The sequence below is a fragment of the Perissodus microlepis genome, chromosome 12, assembly GCF_051167445.1.
Source record: "Perissodus microlepis isolate ML-2025 ecotype Zambia chromosome 12, ASM5116744v1, whole genome shotgun sequence".
Lineage (NCBI taxonomy): Eukaryota > Metazoa > Chordata > Actinopteri > Cichliformes > Cichlidae > Perissodus > Perissodus microlepis.
In genome coordinates this window covers 18,104,296-18,124,915 of record NC_140472.1, presented here as the reverse complement: position 1 = coordinate 18,124,915, position 20,620 = coordinate 18,104,296, and the positions used below count along the sequence as shown (strand labels likewise).

General features: G+C 40.1%; 1 protein-coding gene across 2 annotated transcripts; it reads left to right on the top strand.

The window, feature by feature from the left end:
- The first annotated feature begins 8 nt into the window (after positions 1-8).
- On the top strand, positions 9-5,371 carry drc10 (dynein regulatory complex subunit 10). Of its 2 annotated transcripts, XM_084945931.1 has the most exons (5): positions 9-268; positions 667-1,314; positions 1,410-1,646; positions 1,742-1,813; positions 2,736-5,371. In XM_084945931.1, exons 1-5 carry the CDS (start codon positions 200-202, stop codon positions 3,027-3,029), a joined length of 1,320 nt encoding a protein of 439 aa, XP_084802057.1. In that variant the 5' UTR covers positions 9-199; the 3' UTR covers positions 3,030-5,371. The 2 variants fall into 2 exon arrangements, with proteins under 2 accessions (XP_084802057.1, XP_084802056.1); XM_084945930.1 differs by lacking the exon at positions 9-268 and having other exon boundaries at positions 391-1,314.
- Positions 5,372-20,620: the final 15,249 nt, after the last annotated feature.

The following is a 20,620-nucleotide window of genomic DNA, read 5'->3' as shown; positions in this document are numbered from 1 at the left end:
CAGCAGTTAACGGCAGGCTAAGTAAGTGACCATGCATATTTCCAAAGTAAAAGTCGGCAATTTTAACACATCATAGTATATTAATTTAAAGCTAATACCTGTATGAATTTGTTTGAAATATGGTAAAGTATTCATATATATGTGTGTATATTTTGTCAACATAAGCAATCTGTAATATGATCCAATGCTGAAGCGGTAAATGGCTATTTGGTATCCTAGCAACAGGAAAACAAATAAAACCCATACACATACTGAGGGACGTCTACAGGTATGTAGCTTAGCTAACTTTGTATATTACACAACTAAAGTAAAAGCTGCTTATGTGCCACAAGCAAACAAAAACCGAGAACAACCTTTTCATTTTTTAAATTTACGATGTGTAGTTTAGAACGTTTACCACTCACAGTACTATAGATACTTAACTGGCTCGCTAATAAGAAAATTAATTTACCAGGTATAAAATAAAACCAATACAGTACTTCACAAAGAGCCCGTGACTTTAGACTAAAACTGTCTAATATTAAAATTAGTTTTCTGATTTAACAAGTGTGACATATAGAGTAAAGTGAAATATACGAACTCGTGCTAAATTCATTCATAGAACACACTGCCTTTATCAAAAGCTAAGACACTGTAGACAAAACCAGACTTTTTTTTTTTTCCCAGTTGAAGCCACTGAGTGTTGACATGTCTGAAGATTGGTTGGCATTGCTGCCAAACAGCCAGTCAGAAGATGGTTGCTTGGTACAGAGCAAGCACCTCTCTAGTGAGGCTCATATTATTTTAAGCATACTTGAAAACTGCATCAGTAAAATTGAAACCGCAGCAGCTCTGCCCGCTCTCCTCCACCTTAACAGTAAGTCTGAGATTGTTCACAAGGACTTGAGCAAGGCACTTGAAAAACATTGGATTTTAGTGGAAAGACTGGAGAAACTAGAAAGTCTCAAACAGGAGTCCGTTGAAGAACAAATAAGAGATGCCAGGATCGGAGGAGAGAAGGAGAGCGCTCAGCTTGGGAATGATCTCAAGAACTCTGTCAGGGATATTCTCCGTTATTGCCGAGCCCATTCAGATGGCATTATTGGCTTGAGGGCAGAACTAGATATAAAAATAGAGGAAAAGGAGTACAAATTAATTAAAGGATTAAAGGTGCTTCATAGCCACATGGTAGAAAAGTTTCTGATCAGCCCGGACGAGGAGCTACAGCTCATCACAAAGCAGAAAGAGTTTTCATCCTCTGCAAAAGATCTGGAGAAAAATATTTCACTGGAGGAAGAAGAAGTAGCTAAAGCTATACAGCAAGTAGATGCTGAGGTAAGGTATCAAGGCTTTTTCATTAGCATCTAGAGAAGCAGAATCTTCATTTTTTCCATCTTCTCACCTCCTATCCATTGCTTTTGATATCACAGATTTCCCAGAAAGAGAACACAATCAAACACTTGGAAAGTTTGCTGCAGGCGTGCAGCCCTCAAGAAGGTGATGTGTCAGATGATAACATGTCGCCTTTTGAAGACAAACAGGTGCAGGCACACATTCAGGTGTCAAAGCTGAAGCAGGACCGTTTACAGCAGGAAATTGATCAACTGAAAATTCAGCTCAAAAATGTTGTGCTTGAGAACAGACAGGCTGAGAGATTACTCCAAGAGGTACGTTTAGTGTAACAATAAGGTTTCATGTTTTACTTGTGGTAGTGTATTTGGTTTTCATTAAACTCATGTTCACTGTTATTGTTTTTTGGCAGAAAAATGAAAAGATGCAAGGGAAAATTGACTCCTTAATCCAAAAGTTTGACAACGAAATAGGAGAAATCCAGGTACAAACTTTCCACTGCAAAGTACTGCAAAGTACCAGAAATGGTCTGTAAAATATTAACATGGGGTCTTTCTACAAACTTATTACTCATTACTATATTCAGAATATGTCCCTAAAATATTATGTTAAGGTTATCACAGTTGCACAGTATGTGACACCTCACAATAAACTGGGTAAACTGTATGCCACAGTATCCTGGCTAATCCTGCCATGCAAAGTTGTGACATTTACTGTATTTACAGTACAGTACCAGCTCAATATTAACACGTGACAGCCCTGTACACTTAATGACAAGTTTTGACACCTAAGGTTATATCAATAAAGATGTAGTTTGATGACCATTAGAATAGGTTCCTGTATAGAAAACAATCCCAGTCAGTTTGTTCAGGAAGCAGGCCCGAAACCACTCAGTTCAGAAAAGAAAAACAATGGTTACCCCTAGTAAGCATCCAATGGGGAAAGTGTTTACACATTTAATTTTCAATTTTACACATAAAACTTATATTTATTCTATGAGCTCATTGTAATTGGTAAATCAGCTGGTTCTTATATATAACGTTTCTACTTGAGCACTCAAAACAACTTAGGTTCATAATCTTGCCCAAGGATACTGTGGCATACATGATCTGCTCTATCACAGCATATAAAATAACATCCAAGTTTCTATGCTTTAAAATCCAGAACTGTTGTATTTACTCTTGTATAACATCTGGAAATAAAGGTGTTGTCCTGGGTTTTCTTTTAGGTCATTGTTACCTTTTTATGTCCTTAGTAAATTAAGGATGCTCAGTGTCAGTGAAAGCATTTCTTATATTTTCACCACTTTTCTGTTTTTTCTTCACTCCACAACCATATCCACTGCCATCTCCCTCTTCTCCACTTTTGACACAACACACCCCCAATGCCACCATCGCCTTTCTCAGGCCAAACTGGAGGTGAATGAAAATGCTTATGAAATGGAGGACAATGAGCGGAAGAAGTTTGAGAAACCCTTTTCTACCCTGGAGATGGAATACAATCAGATCCAGGAGAGGAGGCGGCTGGCTGAAGAGAAGAGACAGGAGGAGATCAGAGAGCTGGAGTTGAAGACCAAAGCTGCCATTCTGATCCAGGCCTGGTGGAGAGGCTACAGCGTTCGCAAGGCCTTAAAGAATAAGGCCAAAAGCAAAAAGGCCAAAAGGGACAAAGGAAAGGGCAAAGGCAAGAAGACCAAATAAACCATGCCTTATTGCATCAGTGTTTCTTTGCCAAGACACACTCCTCTTGTAGAGTGTGAATGTTGTTTTGTTTTTAAATGAAGTATTTATGTTTCCAGCAAGTATTTCCTGTTTTGTGTGTTGAGTAGTTTCTGTGGCTCTGTGTTACTTATAAAAACAAAAACATTCTGAGTTGATGTTGTCAACATCATTAGAGTCATTAGACTGAAAAAACACCAGATAGAGTAGCATTTTTATTTGTCAGTGTCAACAAAAAAGAGTTTGGCAGTTTGGATGTGAATTCAGCTCTGCATGGGTGTGTTTGATTGACTTCTGTTAACACATCTGTAGTTCTTTTGCAGCAAATGTCCACCACATGTAAACTCCACTTTTCACTGGAAACAGGTGAAATCAGCCAAATCAGTTCAAAGGGGGACCCATCTACTCAGTATAAGAGCTGCTGTTGAATCTAAAGGCCATAGGGGGGCAGTGCAGACCCCTGTGTGCTGAATGATGTACATTACATTGTTGTTATTTGGTAGTCATAAACAGAAAGCAGGGAGTGAACCCCTGGTATTGCATATTTATTGTTTAACCCATCAATCTAGCCTTTCTATTCCTAATTATCCTTATCCTGAGTAAACGCTGGACGGGTTGCCAATCTGACACAGGGCTAACACAGAGAGATAGGCATCCATTCACACTCACATTCACACCTATGAGAGAACCCACGCAAACATGGGGAGTTGCAAACTCCACACAGAAATGCCCCAGCTTCACTCACTGTGAGGTAACAGTGCTTAAAATCTAAAAAGCTGTTACACTTCCCACTAGATTCACATCAGAATTATTAGTCAAGCTCCGGTCATTAGAACAAGGTTCTGTTGGTTACTCACTGAAGTCAGTAAGTGTATTAAGGTACACTGTGAGGTTATTAGAGTACTCGCCAATATTTAGGTTTCACAGTGTAAGATAAGTCACAAGAATCTTAATACAAGTTCACTGCCTTTAACTCTAAAGTTCAGTGAACTCAGGACTAACTTTAAATGAACTATTCAATGATAATTATGTGGATTTATAGGTAAAGAACGGAAATTTACTTAAAGGGGTTTTGTTTGTTTGTTTGTTTGTTTTACATTCAGCTGTGTCCAGGATTTCTTCTTTTTATATCAAGTGTGACATGTTTTTTGTCTGCATCCTTTTCAAGATAGTTTCCTGTTTCTCTGTCATTCATAGCTACACCTTCCTCTCATTTCACAGTATCTTCACATCTTACACCTCATTCCACAGACGTTTAAGGTCACCATCCTGATCTGTCTCAATCCAAGTATTTTCTCTGCTGTATGTTGAATGTAGTTCTACTTTTTCTTGTTCATTATACAGGTGATCTGATTCAAGAAGCAGACTAGACATGTGGTGTACCCAATGGTCACTGATTAAAGTTTGATCCAGGATTATACCTGGTTAGTTCAGAGTAAGTTTTCTCCAGCTGTGGAACCAGGACAGCTGATTGTTCTTAGAGTCCTCCAGACTCAGCTTTGGTTTACTCTGAACATCTTACACCTGTGCGTTGTTTCTCTGATAGAGCATCTGCATGTCTTCATACTGTAACACACATTAGGGTGTATCCCCCAAAACAAATATCGCCATCTGCTCAAATCACATTAAAAGGTTTTTTTGCTTTTGTCAGAGGCAACTCATCTGAAACAAAAGCCATCCCTGTTAGTATGATTATTGTAACTTTTTTTGATTAAAAAGAAAATAGGAAGAAGCAGTAAGATAACCTATTTTAGACAACAGTATGTATATTAAAGTAGTGTTTCTACTGTTTAGGCCATCTTTGAGAGATGAGTCAAGATTTAGAGCAGCCAGCCATAACAACCAAACAATGTTCGGGAGTTTTGGAGCCTTTTTAAAAGTGTAAACGTTTGGGAGCTTTGGAAATGGCATGTTTTGAAAACAACAGATTAGTAATTAGAAAAATATTTTTATGACAGACACTTTGTTTGGTTGTTAGGAAACATCTTTGACTTCCACACAGTCACAGCATGTGAAATATTTAGAATTGAGTTGCACAGTAACATGCAGTTTGTTACATTCAGAACATATAAGGAAACCTTTGTGTTAAATTATGCACCAAGTTGAGTTACTTAGTCAAAACAAATGAACGAATTAAGCTAATAATTATACAAGTGCCTTGGAAAAATATCCCATGTCTTCTTCTTCTTCTTATTATTATTATTATTATTATTGTTATTGTTATTATTATTGATATTATTATTATTATTACATGAGGCCTATCTCCTGTTGTATCCCATCCCAAAGGTGCTCTATTGGATTGAGATCTGATGACTGCGGAGGCTAATTGCATACAGTAAATTCATTTTCATGTCCAAGAAACCAGTTTAAGATTTTTTTTTAAACTTATAAAGATTTAAAAAGATGCTCATCTGCTACTAATGGGAACAAAGTTTCCCCCAAACCATTACACAACCTACACACCCTGATCTGTTGACATAAGGAAGAAGGATTCCTCTTTTCTTTTCATGTTTATGCCAAATTCTGATGAGTCTCGCCAGACAAGTCTGTGTTTTTCCAGTCTTCTATATATTGTCCGATTTTTGTGAGACTGTGTGCGTTATAGCCCCTGTTTCCAGTTCTTACTGACTAGAGTGGCACCCAGTGTATTCTTATCTCAAGTCCCTCAAGCCTGGTTCCATTCACTGTGCTAAGATGATTTTCTGCATACCTTGGTTGTTACCAGTACTTATAGGAGTTAGTACTGTTTCCTTCCTATCAGCTCAAAGCAGTCTAGATCTCATCTGAGCTCTGGCATAAAAGAGGATTTATTTTTCTGAGAGACCTGCTGCTCACTGCATATTTTCTGTTTGGAAACAACAACTATACTGCATTCAAAGTCACTTAAGTCACCTTTCTTCTCAATTCTGATGCTTGAACTTCAACAGATCATCTTGAAAATGTCTACATGCCTATGAGTAGTGAATTGCTGTCATGTGATTGCACCTAATTATGTAATGTGCCTAATGAAGTGGCTGTGAGTGAACATTAACAAATTGGTGCTTGCATAACTAAGGAGTGTAATTTAGGATCATATAAACTTTATTAGGCACAGTATCCTGTTACTTGTTGAGCTCTTAAACAGCTTCAGTTCTCATAGGCATGGATTCATGAGTTTCTGTTTCCGGTTGTCATATTACATCCCATCATTTCTGTTCATTCATCATCTGCACTCTCGTACCAGTAATATGCAGTTCTACCACACTCAAAAAGTGTCTTGTGGATTAAGATCAAATGACTGAAAAGTAGAGTTGGATGTGGTCTCGAGACCATTTTTACGTGGTCTTGGTCTTGTCTTGGTCTCGGATTCCTCGGTCTTGTTTTGGTCTTGCTGTCTCAGTCTTGCTGTCTCAGATCGACACACAACGTAAAGTTCGATAATGTGTCATGCGCAAAAGCACCAGCTCTAAGAGCCGTGCTTAGAGAGCGCTTTGTAGTGAATCAGAAGAGTCGACTCCCATTGAGCGAGAGCCGGCTCCTCACTTAATTTCCTTTCGCTGCTCAGCTCTCACACAGTGGCTCAGCTATGCTCCAATCCCTCCATATTGTGGCCAATCTCATGCGAGGATATAGGATAATATCATTATGTGAAAAACAGAGGGTGAGAGACGCGACAGTCAAGTGGAGCGTGTGTCTGTCCTCTCAGTAAGTGAGGGAGACAGTAGACAGCGGTGAGGAGGGCTGTGCGAGTGCATTGCAAAAACACATAAATATGCCTGACACCCGTAAACGAAGCAGCACCTGGCTGCAGTTTAAAGGCTTTTTTGTCTCGGTCTCGTCTCGACTTTGTCTTGGTCTTGACTCGGTCTGTCTTGGTCTTGGTTTAGGCGGTCTTGACTACAAGTCTACTGAAAAGGCAAATTAAGCAAAATGGCCTCTCTGTCATGTTCATGAAACCAGTTGGAGATGGCTTTTTTTAATGGACTATTACAAGATGGTAAACTGTGGCAATAAAAGCACCTACGCTAACTTTCAAACACTAACTACCATGAAAACACTCCTCATATCATTACACCAGCAGCAGCTGCCTGGACTGTTGACTCGTGGCAGGTTGGGTCCATGATGTTCTTCTCTGAGCTCACCATCTGCACGCCTCAGGCCAAAGACAGATTTTTTAATCCAAGCTTTTTCCACTCTTTAGCAGTTCAGTTTTTCAGAGCATGTGCACACATTCTCCTCTAACCTCTCATCAACATCACTTATCCATGTGAACAATTGCCACTCACTGGATGTTTGACATTTTTAAGAGCTAGCTATCACAGGGCGTGAGGTGAGCAAATCAACAGAAAGATGTACAGGCACACACTTTAAAAATAAATGCAGAATCCTAACATGCATGTTTTTGAACTGAGGAAGGAAGCTGGAGTAGCCGGGGAATCCACATAAACACAAGGAAACTTACAAATTCCACACAGAAAGGTAGGCTCAGATGCAGGACCTGTGGTTGTACTTTCTCCTTCTAGCTAGGAACAAAACATAACTGATGAGGCTTAAATTTAATAAGCTTCTGTTAGTAATGAGGGTGCAGATCCCATCATGTCTCCTGTCACTCTCATCTCACTAGTTAACAATCTGTTTGCACGCAGGCATACTAGTAAGTTATTAGCATCGATTGCTCAGATTGATTCTGGCTAAGCTTCACACGCTCAAATGGGCAGGACCACTCACGACTGTGTTGTCTTTGAACATTTGGAGTTAATAGCACATGTTCTTCCCATCGTACGCTTAGTTATTAGACTGCCTAATAGCATGCACAAGTCTGAGCCCACTCGTTAAATGTCAACACATAACAGGAATTTTGAAGGCACATCCCAGCTTTTCCACTTAGAAACCCACTAACAACTTTCAAAACACTTAATCTGTAAGACCACAGTGTTACAGCAGCTCAGGCGACGAGTCAGCTAGTAGGTTTAGAGAAGACTGATCGACAACTAGAAAAAATAAATACTCTGGTTACTGTAAAATACTGCCCACAAACAAGAAAAATAGAATATTTTGTTGTATATATCTCCTACTACAGGGCATCAGGTAAAACAGACTGCTGTGTGGCTGAGCTGGGTACTGCTTGATATGCTGGGGGATTCCTAAGGTACCACTGGGTGCACCATTATTGCATGCTGGGCAGCTTCCATCCACCAATGTGCTGTGAGCCACACACTCAGGTTCTCTGTGGTGCCAGTTTTGAATGTGTATTAGTGTAGACCATGTGTGGTTATTGACAAAGTCAGAAACCCTCTTATTTTACGATTTGAACCAAACATTGAAGTTGCACTTTTATACCATGGATACCGTACAAGCTTTTAAAAGTACTAAGAGAAGCCTGGCTCTGTCCACAGGGGGCCTCTGACTTCCTTTTTTCATGCACCTTTTGCCTTATAATTTGTCCATCTATATGATTAAAAACATCTAAAAATGTTTTTATAGCATTGACATCAGTGAAGTGACCCCTGAAATGTAAGTTTAAGACATCTGATTGACAAGTGTGACCACTGGGAAAAGTGTGATTATTTCACTCTGAGCACAAAAATCACACTTAAGATCACACCTTTCACTGTGGACTCTCTGACAGCACTGAGCAGTGCACGCAAGCACGTGGTAACACACTGTGCTTCTTACCATACACTCGACTGGCTGACACAGGCACACATGATGACACTTTGCTGCAGCCTGTCAAAAACAAGATCAGGTTTATGAAACTGTTTGGCCTACGCTGGATTGAGCCTAATGAGTCTAATTAGTGCAAGGATTCATTGGAGACTGGCAAGTTTTTTGGAAACTGTTCCAACTGTTTCAATGACTCAAAACAAAATCATTCATTTTTTTTTTCTTTTTTTTAGCCTGTCCCGTTTGGCTCTTTTGCCATCAGAATTATTGTCTAAAGGCGAAGAAAGATGCCCAACGGATTTACTTTACCAAATGGACCATCCCAGCCTTGCCGTAATGGTCAATTTGATTCACCTTTTATTGTTTATTTTATTTCATTTTCACTTGCTAAATACAGGACAGACTTGGCTGGGGAAAAGAAAGGGGAGAAAGAAAGAGGGAAAGAAAAACAGCGGGGAAGAGGGATGGGGATAAAGGGCAAAAAACAAAAACCAACAAAATAAGCAGACAAAAAATACATATATCAATCACTTGGATCACCTGTTGAGAAAGAAAAAAGAGAAAACAAGCAGAAGAAAAAAAAAGTGCAACATAATAAACAACATCATGATGATCTATGGGAATATAACAGTAAATACTAAATATTAAACATTATTGTGCAGCACGTAAGATCGACAGCGCACAGTGTGCTTTGAGGTAGGAGCCAAAAAGGGTGTAGTTTGTGTGTGTGAGCACCTGTGTGTACACCTGTGAGCATGAGCACGCTTGTATTACAGTTTTTCTCAGTCGCTTTGGTGCGTTTCTCAGATCAGAATTGAAATTCTCATAACTATTAGTTCAACCTCCACAACACTCAGTCATTTGTGCACATCATAGTAGCAATTTCTCCTCTCTCTGAACAAACTGCTAATGATTTTGGACATGAATCAGTTGCTTCCATACATTTCCCTGCTGCTTTCTGACATTTCCATTTGCTTATGTCATGTCAGTCAAAAGTAATCATACCTATGGATGCTGAATAGTCGTTCCCAATAAAACTAATAGTCATACATCCATTGCTTGAGTCATCACACACAAAATTGTTGAACTAGTTATCACATGCCAAATATTGGCCATCTGTCAAGCAAATCCTATACCTTTCTGTATCATTTTTCCTGGAAATGTCTCCGAAATTGAACAATTGATCTCAGGTGAATCACAGCTGTCACTCATGAGGAGGCGTGTGAAAGTTTAGTTGTTACCAACAACTTGTTCACTGTCAATTATGGATGAATCCTGTGAATCCCCAATTGGCAAGCATATATAAACTGCGCAGGAGCTAGTGTGTACCATTTCTACACTTCTGTGACACAAAATGGAAGGTCAGCACCGTGGAAGAGGGGTGAGGATGCGGGGAGGAAGGGGAAGGGGAAGAGGGAGAAGAGGCAGATATAGGCGGATTCCTAATGAAATAAGGGCTACAATTGTGGACCATGTTGTCAATCATGGCCTCACCATGGAGGAGGCTGGTCGAAGGGTGCAACCCAATATTGGAAGAACTACTGTCAGTTCAATCATCCAAACATTCCGTAGGGAAAACAGGTATGCAAACAGTAATACACTGTACTGTACTGTGCCATCTCAGACACATCACATGTTACTGTACTGTATTTGCAATTTCACAAAAAGTTCACTCTGCACCACATAGGATTGTAAGACAACCTCGCGGAGGCGGAAGAGGGCCCCTTTTTACCCCACAGCAAGAAGAAGCCATTTGTGCAATGGTCATTGCAAACAATGCAATAAAGCTGAGAGAAATACAAAGCGCTGTCATAGAGAATCACACGGTATTTGGCAATATTGAATCTGTTTCAATTTCAACAATTGACAGAGTACTCAAGAAAAATGAAATCCACATGAAGCAATTGTATGAGGTGCCATTTGAACGAAACAGTGACAGGGTGAATGAGATCCGTCACCAGTATGTGCAGGTAAAGCTGGTCTTCTATGTTCTGCACTGCAAACTGTTTTACAGTACTTCGTAGTTTCATGCAGTACACTTGCAATTCCACAGCACATACTCTACAATGTGTTTTACCAAATGCATGCATTACTGTTTGTTACTGTACACAGGCATATTGTGACATTGCATTTCTGTCTCTCTCTAAAGCGTGTACTGGAGCTGGAAGCCAGGGAAACACTGCACACATTCATATATGTTGATGAGGCAGGTTTCAATCTGGCCAAAGGCAGAAGGCGTGGAAGGAATCACATTGGACAGAGGGCAACCACTGAAGTCCCTGGTCAGCGCGGAGGGAATATTACCATGTGTGCAGCCATCTCAGACAACGGCGTCCTCACCCATATCCCCCTTCTTGGTCCATACAATACCCAACATCTCCTGACATTTTTAGACACTCTTTACAGGGACCTAGTCCCTGAGAATGAGAGAGGTGGAGGCCAACTCAGCAAGTATGTTGTTGTCTGGGATAATGTCCGTTTTCACCACTCCCATCAGGTCAGAGAGTGGTTTGCAGCACATGACAGACTTCTGGTTGAATATCTCCCTCCATATTCCCCATTCCTTAATCCAATAGAGGAGTTTTTCTCTGCCTGGAGGTGGAAAGTTTATGACCGGCATCCACATGAGCAAATGGCCCTGCTAGCAGCCATGGATGCAGCATGTGACGACATCACAGCAGGGTCCTGCAGAGGATGGATTCGCCACTCCAGGAGATACTTTCCTCGCTGCATTGTGAGGGATAACATCTGTTGTGATGTAGATGAAAATATGTGGCCAGACAGACAGGAACGTCTGGATGTGCCAGAATGATTTACTGTACTGTTACATGTGCTGTTTATTGTTCACATTAGTGCACAGCTCTACCAAATGGGTGATTTTATGTTTACATGTATTCTACAGTGAACAAGTGACTGTAGCATATTTTTCTTTTGCACAATTCTGTAGGATTACAAACACTTCTACACAATGGAAATGTGAAACGTACGTATTCAGTGTCTCAGTTACTCCCAAGACTCCCATAACATCTACAGTGACTTTACTGCACATTTCAGATGGCTGTACAGGTAGGCCATCGTGCTGTCGTCAGCATTTTCAGGTGTCACCAATTGTTTTTGCAATGGGAAACACTGAAATTATAAACTGTCATAGTGGAAACATGACAATGCCATTTGACTATCTTGTTCATAAAGATGGTGTCAAGACTTTTCATTTTGATGGCACTGACAGTTTCATTGACATGGATACTTGCTTTTGAGGTATGGATAATCAATTCTGTGCATGTGACGTGCTTTTGCAGGCTATCCACTAGGTTTTGCAGTTTGCACTAATTGTTTTGGGAAATGCACTAACTGCTGTGCAAATGTTAATGGTGTTCTGAGGAACGCACCAAAGCGACTGAGAAAAACTGTAAAAGGTTCCTTCATGTAATGATCTGCTAGAGGGTGGAGCCACAGCCCCGTCATCCAGGGCATGAAGCAGGTATGGAGGAGATCAAAACTCCAGACATCCAGAGGCCCTCAGAACACAAGAGACCAAGGAAGACCAACAGAGGGGCAGCCTTGCCACTATCCCAGAAAGAGCTGAGGAGAGCCCCAGATGAGGGGTCACTCAGCAGCCGCGGAGTAGAAAACAAAATCATTCTATACAGCTTAAGTGTATGTTTTATTGTGTTTTTAAACTATATTTTTCTTAGGACAAGGCACTATAAATGCATGCATAATAATCAAAACTAGAAACAGCCTTAACTGAACCAAGGATTCTATACATAGTATGCACTGTAATCCATTCCTGTTCATATATACATATATATATATATATATAGAGAGAGAGAGATAGATAGATAGATAGATAGATAGATAGATAGATAGATAGATAGATAGATAGATAGATAGATAGATAGATAGATAGATAGATAGATAGATAGATAGATAGATAGATAGATAGATAGATAGATAGATTTACTGATTGATTTGCAACTTTGCAAGGTTAAGGTTTCCTGATCTAAATACTTAAATGCTGTAATATGATCAATAGTAAAGGCACTAATGGGTGCCCAAGTACTTTTCTGTCTTCATTTTGAGCACATTAACCATCCTTTTTTTGTAGAAACCGTTGCTCGGTAACTGTACTTGTATAGCAATTTCTTTGACATTTTGTTTCTAAGCGAATGGAATTCATGCACACTCACCAGCCACTTCATTAGGTACACCTTGTTGGTACTGGGTTGGACCCACTTTTGTTTTTAGAACCGCTTAAATTCTCTGTGATTGAACAGATTGAACAATTTGCTGGAGACATTCATTAAAGATTCTGGTCCATATTGACATGATATCATTACACAGATCCTCCAGATGTGAATCTCCTATTCCACCACAGCTCAAAGGTGCGCTATTGGATGAAATTCTGTTGACTGTGGAACTCATCATGTTCCAAAAAACATGCTAAAATGTTCTTATCATTATGAGATGATGTGTTATCCTGCTCGAAGCAGCCATCAGAAGATGGGTACACTGTGGTCACAAAGGGATGAAGAATGTCAGCAACAATATTCAGGTAGACTGTGGGGTTTAAGCTGATACTAAAGAGCATCTGTGTGTGACAAAAAGATATGTCCTAATCATGCACTATTACACCACCAACACCAGCAGCCTGAACAGTTGATACAAGGCTGATGGGTCTATGCTATTATGCTGTTTAGACCAAAGATTGATCCTACAAGAAATTGAGACTCATCAGATCAGGCAACACTTTTATTGTCTAATTTTAATGAGTTTGTGTGAATTGCATCCTCAGTTTCCTGTTCTTAGCTGACAGGACTTGCACCTAGTGGTTTTCTGTTGATGTAGCCCATCTGCTGCAACATTTGACCTGTTCTCCATTCAAAGATGCTCTTCTGCATACTTTGGTTGTTACGACTGGTTATTTAAGTTACTGTCGTCTTCCTATCAGCCCAGAGCAGTCTGACCATTCTATGCTGACCTCTAACATCAACAAAACATTATCAGAGAACTGCCCCTCACTGGAATTTTTTTGTTTTCCAGACCATTCGTAAACCTGTTGTGTGGGAAAATCCCAGCAGATTTCTGAAATACTCAGACCAGTGCGCATAGCCACGTTCAAAGTCTATTAAATCGCCTTTCTTCCCCATTCTGATGCTCAGTTCGAACTTCAGCAGGTCATCTTGACTATGTCTACAGTTGTAAATGCAGCGAGTTGCTGCCATGTGATTGGCTGTTTAGATATTTGTGTTGTATAACTAAAGATACACCTTCATTGAGGATTGATCTGGAGAAATAACAATGAATTTTGGCACTGGAAACCATGGCCATGACTGAAAGGTCCAAATCAGCTTTTTCATGGTCATTTGATGAAAGATATTTCTCTTTCTTGAACATTCTGACTGAGATCGTGTGTATAATATATTCAAAGACTTGTCATCACCTTAAAGCAAGACCCATTCAGGACTGAATAAATGGTCATTTTACAGTGCACGAACATACTGGGGGCATAGTGCCACATGATGAATGAGGGAGGCGGCATTAACACTTAATGGAAATGCTGTGTGTGCTGTTATTTTTGCATAATAATTGCCAGGTGTGGTGAAGATAGGGATGTGGACAGTGACAGCAGCAGAACCAGAGAAACACATCTGGTTCAATCAGTTGAGAAATATGGAGGAGAAAGCAAAGAAATACATGACACAAAGGCAGTGAAGGGGAAAAACAACAACACAGATAGCTGCAGGCTGAGATGCTGCTCTATTCATTTTTAATGAATGGCTGGCTTTCTGCACACACTAACACAAAGTACTTTATTAGTACTAATGGAAAGATCTTATTTTAATAAAAGCATGTTGTGTTAGGTGATGTGTGAAGTGTGAGGCTGTGGAGATTGAGCTATCACACCCATGTAAACACCAGCAGACCTTTTAACAGCTCAGGAGGATGAGGAGAAGAAAACGAACAGGTCAGAGTCTGTTAGGCATAAAACACATGAAGAAGTTAGAAAGTAGTGATATCACTGTCCATTTCTATTGCCCTTATAATTTGTACAATTTTCTATTAATTTGCAGATAAACAGCACAATGCTGTTGTTTCACTACATCAAGTTTTAATCTATCGAAATCCAAAATGTTTTTTAGATTGATGCACCGCTCTGGTTTGGTGTTTATATTGGGGTTATTTTTAAACCAGTAGGTATTAGGGGTCATCTTTAAACAAAGCTTTCCCAACATCAACACTTTTCTCCTCAAAGTTAGGATTCAGTGATCGACTGACTCAGGGTTTTTACAGCTCAGAATAGGCCTGTAGAAGTTGACTAAGCAGTAAGCATTAAAAAGTCATAAAATAAAGGCAACTGTTGTGTGTTATGTTTTTTTTTTAAATAAATCTCTGTGTTTCACTGTTATTTTGGAGATTTTTGTTCAATTGTGCACAATGCTTATGTAAGTGAGCCCCCCAGTGTGCCACGGCTGAGGCCGAACCGGCCAAAAGACTCAATATGCAGATGACACACAGGGGCACTGGTGAGCGTGATTAACGCAAAACCTTTATTCACAAGAACAAGGAAAATAGCAACTTAGACTGTGAACTGTGAACTACGTAGGATAATCTGTGGCTCTAACAAACAGTAGAAACTTGAATGGCTATAAATAATGTGAAGTAGCAGATTAACATAATGCACTTTGATTCTGTGACAAGGGGAGGGGGAATCAACCTGGAATCTCTGAACATTTAGCAGGTGGAGGATTTGGTAAGTGGTCTGGACGAGGCAGCGTGGTTTCCAGGTGAGGGTGATCCATAGAGTACTGTAGCAGGAGGGCAGGCAGGTGAGTGAAGCCAACTTGAGCTATGATGCAAAGAGGTGCCGAGTACCAACCAACGCCGAGATGAAGGTGAGTATAACCACAGGGTGAAATGGCAGACAACAGGATGATATGGTTAGCTGAATACTTGGCGAAGAGTAGTGGTGAGCTCTGGTCCTATATACTGGCAGCTCAATTGCCAGCAGGCGTGGAGACACGCAGGGATGCCGCGACTCCACCCAGGGGTGGAAACTATGACTCTGTGGACTCACCTGAACCATGACGCAATGAGAAAATATTTATCATAATGATGGTGATTTAAAATTTAAAAATTCTTTAATTATTTTTTTAAACACAGTTTAATATTGGACAGTAAATACAATATGCAATTTTTAAAGGATGATTTAATTTATTAAGGGAAATAAACTATCCAAACATACCTGGCTCTGTGTAAAAAAGCAGATGCCTCCTAAACCTAATGACTGGTTGTACCGCCCTTGTCACCAAGGGTTGCAATTGCCATTTGTGAGTCTTTCACACTACCGTGGAACAATTTTGACTCTTTTCTTTGTAGAATTGTTTTAATTTAGCCACAGTGGAGGATTTTTGAGCACAACTTGTTTAAGGTGATGTTTTAATTCTGGACTTTAACTAGGACACTCAAAAACCATGATTTATTGTTTTATTTTTGGTCATTCAGAGGTTGACTTGCTGGTGTGTTTCGGATCTTTGTCCTGCTGCATAACTTAGTGCTCTTGAGCTTCAAGGGATGAACTGGTGTCTGGGCGTTCTTCTTTATGATTTGCTGTTAGAGAGCAGAATTAATTGTTTCAACAATTACAGCAAGTCTTCCAGGCCCTAAACTACCAAAGCTGCCCCAGACCATCACACTACCACCACCATGCTTGACTGTTGGTGTGATGTTCTATCTGTGAAATGCTACGTTAGTCTTATGCCAGATGTAACGGGGGAAAAGGGTCAAGCTTTTCCACAGAATATTTTCTTGTCTTGGGGAACATCAAGATGTTTTGGGGCAAATATGAGACAAGCTGTTGTGTTCTTTTTGGTCAGCAATGGTTTTCTCCCTGGAACTCTCCCATGGCTGCCATTTTTGCCCACTCTCTTTTTATTTTAGAATCATGAACTGTGACCTTGACTGAGGCAAGTGAGGCCAGAAGTGCTTTGGATGTTGTTCTGGCCTCTTTTGTGACCTCCTGGATGAGTCATGAGTTTTCTCCATTTGTGGATAATGACTCTCACCGTGATTCACTGGAGTTCTAAAGTATTTCAAATGGCTTTGTAGCCATTTCCAGACCGATGGACGTCAATTACTTTGTTTCTCATCTGTTTCTCTAGATCGTGGCATATGGGGCCACATAGGTTTAGATAGCTTCATCATTTCAAAATTGCACTTACTCAGGTCATATTTGTCTCATAGGTGATCATGTGTCTTTCCTCCAGTGGCAAGCAACCTCCCACTCCTAAATCACATGGAACAATTTCGGTGTAAATGCACTTGAAGCAGACTATTTGCTGCAGTGTCATGGATATACACGTTTTAATTCTGCATGCATATGTAAAGTGCTTAACAAATTTATTAGACTACCACCCAGTGTTAGGGCTTATGCCACAGCTGCCCTGAATTAATAGTACTGGTAATTACCCAAATCAAGGCTAATGGCTAATGGTTAACCCACCAGTATGCACAAGCTCTTCAATTAAAGTAATATTTTTAATTATAAAAAATATATATTGTTTTTTTATCCATGAATTTTCAAATTTACTGTCTTGCAAAAAACAATTTAAAAAAAAGATAATCAAATTTTATTTTTTTTTAAAGATGTCCACTTACACTTAATATCACCACAGTCACATGAAGTGCTGAACAGAAAAAAAAAATAGTTCACATGGATGAATGTTATGCTTGATTAATTTCTGACTTCTTAGAGAAGTCCAGTGTGGGTTGAAAAATGTAAATGCAGTTTTTTTTAACTGCCAAACAAATAATAACATAATTCTGTTTTAAACAAGTTTTTGAGGAATGTTTAAAAATATTTGTGTTTTTCTAGTTTTTATGATCTATATTTTATGGTCTAATGCATTTGTTAAGCACTGTATGTACAAATAAAGATTTGTAACTCTTTAGTGTAAGTCACTACTGCTATGTATGACAGTGTTACGTAACACAACGTTTAAAAGTAGATTACTGTCATAAAAAAGAAATCTGTTATGTCCGATGTTGAGCTTTAGAATGTGGAAGAAAGATGATTTAAGTGACTGAAAGTGGCATGTTAACTGGTGCCAAACAGAAAATATTAAGTGAACAGCATTTCTCTCAGTGAAAATGCCTTGTTGATGTCACATGCCAGAGGTCAGAGGAGAGTAGCCAAGCTATTCTGAGCTGATAGGAAAGCAATCGTAACTCAAATAACTACTGGTTACAACCAGCAGGTAAAAGCTGGGGTAATAATTACACTATTCCTGCATTTCTTCACTGGCTTGCAGAGAAATTCCAAATACACTTTTAAATCCTTTTATTAACATATAAGGCTCTACATACACATGAACCAGCTTATATAGCAGATCTTCTGAGACCTTATCACTGCAGCTGGCCTCTCCGATCATCTAAACCAGGCACTCCATAAAGTCCTTCGCTCTGATTTTAAAACCAGAGGTAATCATACTTTTGAGGTTGTTTTGTGCCCAAACTGTGGAAGAGCCTTTCTCAGTCTATTAGGATTCTGTTGAGTCTGTTATTTGTTCCAAATGACTGTTGAAAACACATTTTAATAGGTTAGCTTTTCCTTAATCTTTTCCCCTTTATTTTAAGCCATAGTTTGCAACTACATGTCTGTATGTTGGTATGAATGGCTGACCATGTGGTTAATTATTTGTCTGTTTAAGTGTCTATATGTTCGAACATGCACACTCACCTTTAATGTGTACCTTTTATTCAAACTGTGAAACACTTTGTAGGTCTGTGTTTTGAAAAGTGCTATACAAGTAAAGATTATTGGTGCTAGACTGGCTGGTTTGGGCATCGGGGCGATCGTGGCTCAAGAGTTGGGAGTTCACCTTGTAATCGGAAGGTTGCCGGTTCGAGCCCCGGCTTGGACAGTCTCGGTCGTTGTGTCCTTGGGCAAGACACTTCACCCGTTGCCTACTGGTGGTCAGAGGGCCCGGCAGCCTCGCCTCTGTCAGTGCGCCCCAGGGTGGCTGTGGCTACAATGTAGCTTGCCATCACCAGTGTGTGAATGGGTGGGTGACTGGATATGTAAAGCGCTTTGGGGTCCTTAGGGACTAGTAAAGCGATTTACCATTTCAGAAACTGCTGATCTACTGGATTTTCCAACACAAAGAAAGGTCCAAACGAGAGAAAATATTCAGTGAGGGAGTTCGCTGCAAGAAAATGCCTTGTTGACAACAAAGGTCATCAGAGAATGCCCAGACTGCTTCGAGTTAAGGCACAACATATCAAACCTTGGAGCAGATGGGCTACAGCAGAGGAAGAGCACAGCAAGTGCCTCTCCTATTAGCCAAGAACAGGAAATTGTGGCTACAATTCACATGGGTTCACCAAAAATTTGACAATAGAAGACTGGAAAAAGTTGCCTGGTCAGACAAGTTTCTTTTCTGCTGTAACATTCAGACAGTAGGGTCACTCGCTATAGCTGGAGCACAGACATCGTCTACAAGCCGTTAATGTAATTAAGCCACGCAGAAAGCTATATTATTTATCAAAAGGCACCATCACCAGAAACATGGTGGAGAGGTCCAGTTGAGTGGATTGAATTAGTGGAGATAAAGCCTAGCAGATAGCTGCTGGCTAGGGCCACCTAATGTTTAATTTATACTGTTTCTGTTTGCACAGGCATTTAACTTTGGAAAGGGGTTTTCAGCCATTGCAGACAGGCTCCCATGCAATCCTCAAAAATCCCAACTGCATGATGCTTGAATGGTGGCTGGTTGACAAGTAGGCCAGTGTTCACCAAGAATGGGAGAACCACAAAAGACATCAAAGATGAAAAAATTAAAAAATTCAGAATGAAAAGCATCGATGGTGACTGCGATGGAAACGTTCACTGTTTTTAACACTCAGCTTCACTTCAGCTCTTTGTATGTTATGACTTGGCTATTCACCATGGCTGGCTGAAGGACCAGCGACAGCACAAGAGTGCCCCACAGACCCGTTGTTTTTGGCACTGCCCCACATCTGAATACAGACACTCTGCAGAGAGACTGCCCATGTGCTACCGCCACTGGACCATAATTCCTCCAGGAGTCGATACCTGTGCATTAGTCGTATCCTCAGTTGTGAATAACTTTAAGTACTAACAAAATTTAAACAGGTGAGTTATAAATAAATAACTAAATAACTAAAATCCATAGGCTACAAACTTGTAGCCTTGAAGTCTGTGGGCACGGACTCGCTTCCTGGAGTCACCCTAGAAAAGGCCATCCGAGGAAGTGCAGTTTTCCCCAGTTTAACTTTTGTTGTGCAGATCTTGAGGTTAAAGCTCTTTAAAAAATGTGATGTCAGACATTAAGTTTAATTCTGCGATTGTTCTCGAGTGTCTGACTTAGATTAGTGCAAAACTTTAAAAAAAAAGAAAAAAAAGAATCATCTGTCTCATAACCAGTGAAAAATGTTACTTTTTCTGTAGCCCACACATGCACACACACACACTTAAGTGGACGGGTAACAAACATTTATACATCCATAATTGAAGGTCAACAGTGCGTTACAAATAGATATTGAGAGGGAGTTTGTGTTTATGCTAATGCCTTGTCAGACAGAGAGGCCGGCGACTCTCTGACACCATCTATTAATAATGAGACAAGACTGCAGAAATGCACTGCATATGAACCAAACAATGCTGCTCCTGAGAGCTGCCAGCAGGCTTGAGTGAGTGCTTTGGAATCGGCCTCAGTGTGCATGCATTCTTCTTCGGAGGAAGTGATGTGTGTGAGTGGATTTATTTGTTTATTGATGTTTGTGTTTTGTGTTTGTCTCACAGCAGTGGTCTTGTCTGGCCTGTTTGCAAACATGTTTGTAAACGAGCAGCAACAAGCCTGCAGGAATGAGTGGGTAATAGAAATGCAGCGAGAGGGGGAAGCCTGCCA